A 4,636-nucleotide genomic window follows, 5' to 3' on the forward strand; every position below is an offset into this window, starting at 1 on the left:
GGGTTTAGGGTGTAGGGTTTACTAGGATTTATTGGGGTTTAGGGTTTAGGGTTACGGCCTTCTCTTCTGCTGCCTCTGTTAACTGTCTCGTCCTTTCGCAGTCAAGAGAAGCGCCAGATATCAGGTCCCAAGGATATCTGCAGACAAATTTATTAGGGTTTAGGGTTGAGGGTTTAGGGTTTGGGGTTTCCCAGGGTTTAGGGGTCTGGTTTCCTAGGGTTTAGGGTTTGGGGGTTAGGGGTCCAGCACGGCACTTGCAAAAGGACGGGTATCCATCGTCTAGTGGTATAGTAGAGTTACCAACGAGGGTTTAGGGTTTAGGGATTAGTATTTAGGGTTTAGGGTTTAGGATCTAGGGTTTAGGGTTTAGGGTTTAGGGTTTAGAGGACCCGCGAGCATGCAGTCTGTGTGCTTCAATTCTTCTTTGTTCTCTCTGAGCACAAATTCAATTCTTCGTCATTAAACCCTAAACCCTAAACCCTACCATCTGCCGTATGGATCTAGGGTTTAGGGTCTAGGGTTTAGGGTTTGGAGGCGCGAAAGGTGCAGGTGCTCCTCCTTGCAAACCCTCGTAGCCACAGCTAGCCACATCTAGCCACAGCTAGCCACAGCTAGCCACAGCTAGCTAGCTACAGCTAGCTAGCTACAGCTAGCCACAGCTAGCTACGGCTAACTCGCCTGTTCTTCGCGCAGTCTTTGTTGCTCCCTTAGCTCTTCCCTCTCCTTTATCTTCTTGCTGTATACAGTCGCAAACCCTAAACCCTAAACCCTAAACCCTAGTTGTACGTGCCCTCTAACTAGCTAGCTGAACAGCTACCTACCCAGCTAGCTAAATAACTAGCTGAATAGCTATGTGCCTTATAGCTTGGCAGATATACGTAGCTAGCTAGCTAGCTAGCCAGTTAGTTAGCTAGCTAGCTAGCTAGCTAATTAGCTATCTAGCTAGCTAGCTCACCATCTAGCTGCCTGGAAGGCTTGTTGCATTTCTCTTTTTTTTTGTCTTTCTTCTTCTGCAAGACTTTTGTCAGTTTGTTTAGGAAGAAACATCGAGGCATCTGCACAATAAAGGGTTTAGGGTTTAGGGTTTAGGGTTTAGGGTTTAGGGTTTGTAGAGGATACAATGAAGACGAGCCAAGACGAGGAGGAAAGACGCTAATCATATAGAGGTCGTTGTTGTATATTTAGGGGTTTAGGGTTTAGGGTTTAGGGTTTGCTGTGGGCTACTTGTTTGGTAAGAGATGAGGGTTTATCTGATTGTACAAACCCGGATAAACAACGCCTTCTTTGAGGGTTTAGGTAAGGGTTTAGGGTTTAGGGTTTAGGAATTAGGGTTTAGGGTTTAGGAATCTTTTTAGGGAGCATCAAGGGTTTCCATAGAGAGGGTTATAAAAGAAACTGTTGGGGTCTAGATGGGTCCTATAAAAACCCTTATTTAGGGTTTAGGGTTTATTAGGGTTTAGGGTTTAGGGTTTACTAGGGTCTGCTTCTAGCTGCATAGACTCAATACGAATAAATTTTTCTCTTCTTTCTCTTAGTCGTTGTTTCTCCAACTTCTCCCTATCGGGGAGAACCCTGAAATTATAATTGGTGATCATTGCTTGAGGGTTTAGGGTTTAGGGTTTAGGGTTTAGGGGATTTTTTAACTCCTTCCTTGAGGAAGGACGGAAAAGAAAAAAGAAGAAAAAGAAGAAAGAAAAAGATAGATTTAATACACAGAATATATTAAAGGGTTTAGGGTTTAGGGTTTAGGGTTTAAAGATTAGGGTTTAGGGTTTAGGGCTGCTCGCGGGGGGCTTGACCGGAGTTCTCGAGTGACCCGCTCTAGGGTTTAGGGTTTATTAGGGTTTAGGGTTTATTAGGGTTTAGGGTTTATTAGGGTTTAGGGTTAATTATTAATTTTATTTTTTTTTTATTTTTTATAAATATATTTAATTAAATTATTTTTAGGGTTTAGGGTTTAGGGTTACTAAAGGGTTTCCTTATCATGATGGGGTGTATATGCAGCTCTCTCTATATAATTAATTATTTAGGGTTAGGGTTAGGGAGGGTTTAGGGTTTAGGGTTTAGGGTTTGCAGATGACGATAGACAGATCCTTTTTTATTATTTCTTTATTAATATATTATATATATATTTTTTATTTATATTATTCTTTATATTTACCTTTTTTATTTATTTATTTATTTATATTTATTTATTTATTTATTTATTATTTATTATTAGTCTTATTTATCTAGCTAGTACAAATGCTTTGATGTCTTGCGAAAGGCTAAACCCTAAACCCTAAACCCTAAACCCTAAACCCTAGAAGTAGGGTAGCTCTATGTTCTTTGTGTTTACAAGGGTTTAGGGTCTACGCCCCTTAGGAGTAACAGTAATACCATTTGCTGTATAAAGGGGACAATAAATAAATAAATAAATAAATAAATAAATAAATTAATTAATTAATTAATTAATTAATTAACTATATTTATTTATATACACTTTGTCTCCTTTTTGTCTCCCCTTTGTTTCCTTCCTGCCTCTTATCGCTGTCTTATCTGTTTAGCCAAACCCTAAACCCTAAACCCTAAACCCTAAATTCTAAACCCTAAACCCTAAACCCTAAACCCTAAACCCTAAACCCTAGAAGAGAGGGACAAAGAAATTGTAAAAAGAAAAAGTGTCTCCTTTTTTATTTGTATCTAAACATCTCTCCCTGCATGCACCTCCCTGTCTCCCTTACGTACAGGCAGTGCCTGCTGCTGCTGCTGCTGCTGCTGCTGCTGATCCTGCTGCTGCTGCAGCAGCTGCTGCTGCACACGGGAGAGCCGCGCCAGGACCCCCTGACTACGGGGTGCTTGGGGGCTGCTTCCGTCGCTTGCTGCTGCTGCTGCTGCTGCTGCTGCAGTTGCTGCTGCTGCTGCTGCAGTTGCTGTTGATTTTGCGGACGCTGCTTCTGTTGCTGCTGCTGTTGCTGGTGTTGCTGCTGCAGAAGTTCCTGCTGCTGCAGTCGTGGTTCCTGCTGCTGCTGCATCTGCTGCTGCAACAGGTACACCTGTAGTTGTTGCTGCTGCAGCAGCAGCAGCTGCTGCTGCCGCCTGCGCTGCCCTCAGTTCAATATACCCCTTCTCCTGTTGCTTCTGCAGCAGCAGCTTCTGCTGCTCCTGCTCTTGCTGCTGCTGCTGCTGCTGCTGCAGGTTTGCTGCTTGCTTCTCCCCTGATTCATCATCTATCTGTGGGCCTAAGCCAACAGCAACGGGCTGTATAGGCAGCGAAGACAGCAAGGGCTTGCTGCTAATCTGCTGCTGCTGCTGCTGCTGCTGAGGCTGCTGCTGCTGAGGCTGCTGCAGGCGCACAGAAGGTGACGAATAGCCAGATGGTAAATGCTTCTGCTGCTGCTGCTGCTGCTGTTGCTGCTGCTGCTGTTGCTGCGGTATGTTGCGGTCATCTACACGACGGGATTTCCTCTGCTGCTGCTGCTGCTGCAGCTGCAGCAGCCCGTCTGCTGCAGCAGTAGGAGCAGCTCTTATGTCTCTCCCCTCTTGCTGCTGCTGCAGCTGCTGCTGCTGCTGCTGCTGCTCCTGGGGGGCAAAATCCTCTGCTGCTGGTCTTACAGCAGCAAGCCATCGCCATAGAAGATACACCCAAGACAGCAGCAGCAAAGTTAATACTGCAACAACTACGCGACCCTGCAGCAACAGCAGCAGCAGCAGCAGCAGCAGCAACAGCAGCAGCAGCAGATGTAGCAACAGCAGCAGCAACAATTATGTCGTGTACATAGAGGCTGGCTTTCCATGACCCTCAGGATTACAAGAGAATTCAAGGGTTTAGGGTTTAGGGTTTAGGGTTTGCAAGGTAGGTCCGTGTGAGGGTTTAGAGGAAGGAGAGGGTTTAGGGTTTAGGGTTTAGGGTTTAGGGTTTATATTCTTACAACTTTGCTGAGTCTTCTTCTTCCTCTTCCTCTTTTCTTTGGTGTTCCTATAAGACCATCTCTAGCAGCAAATCTCCCGTTGTTGCTGCTGCTGCTGCTGCCGTTGCTGCTGCTGCTGCTGTACAGACGGCGGGAGTCTGCTGCCCACCCATGCTGAGCTGCTTGGTGCCACAGGGTGCCCGTCACCATTGCTGCTGCTGCTGCTGCTGCTGCTGCTGCTGTTGCTGCTGCTGCTGCTGCTGTTGCTGCTGTTGCTGCTGCTGCTGTTGCTGCTGCTGCTGCTGCTGCTGTTCCTCCTGAGGGGTCTTATAGTAGGAGGCCCCAAGGAGAGCCCACGCTACTGTGGGCTCATGGCATTCAAAACCCTAAACCCTAAACCCTAAACCCTAAACCCTAAGGGGGAAGCCAATTAAGGGAAAATACGGTGCCCCTGTAGGACTGAATCCTTCCTTTTAGGGTTTAGGGTTTAGGGTTTACAAATTAGGGTTTAGGGTTTCTCCAGAGGTATTAAAAAGGGACAAAAGAGATTTTATCTTTGCTGGATCTAATCTTGATCCTAGGGTTTAGGGTTTAGGGTTTAGGGTATATTGTTCTGTTGGAGTTGCCGTATGGTTTAGGGTTTAGGGTTTAGGGTTTAGCGACAACCTGAGGCTGAAGGTTTTAATGGCCTCTTAATAGAAAAATAAATCTATTAATTAGGGTTTAATTCTTATTAAATCCCTCAA

General features: G+C 45.3%; 1 protein-coding gene across 1 annotated transcript; it reads right to left on the minus strand.

Annotated features, from left to right (window-relative positions):
• Nucleotides 1-2,523: 2,523 nt before the first annotated feature.
• Nucleotides 2,524-4,100, minus strand: EMWEY_00028440 (hypothetical protein, conserved; the record flags this gene model as incomplete). Its single annotated transcript, XM_013481391.1, has 3 exons — nt 2,524-2,538; nt 2,728-3,669; nt 3,912-4,100. 3 exons carry the CDS (start codon nt 4,098-4,100, stop codon nt 2,524-2,526), a joined length of 1,146 nt encoding a protein of 381 aa, XP_013336845.1.
• Between the last annotated feature and the right edge of the window lie 536 nt (nt 4,101-4,636).

The sequence above is a fragment of the Eimeria maxima genome, genomic scaffold (genome assembly GCF_000499605.1).
Source record: "Eimeria maxima Weybridge genomic scaffold, Emw_scaff326, whole genome shotgun sequence".
NCBI lineage: Eukaryota > Apicomplexa > Conoidasida > Eucoccidiorida > Eimeriidae > Eimeria > Eimeria maxima.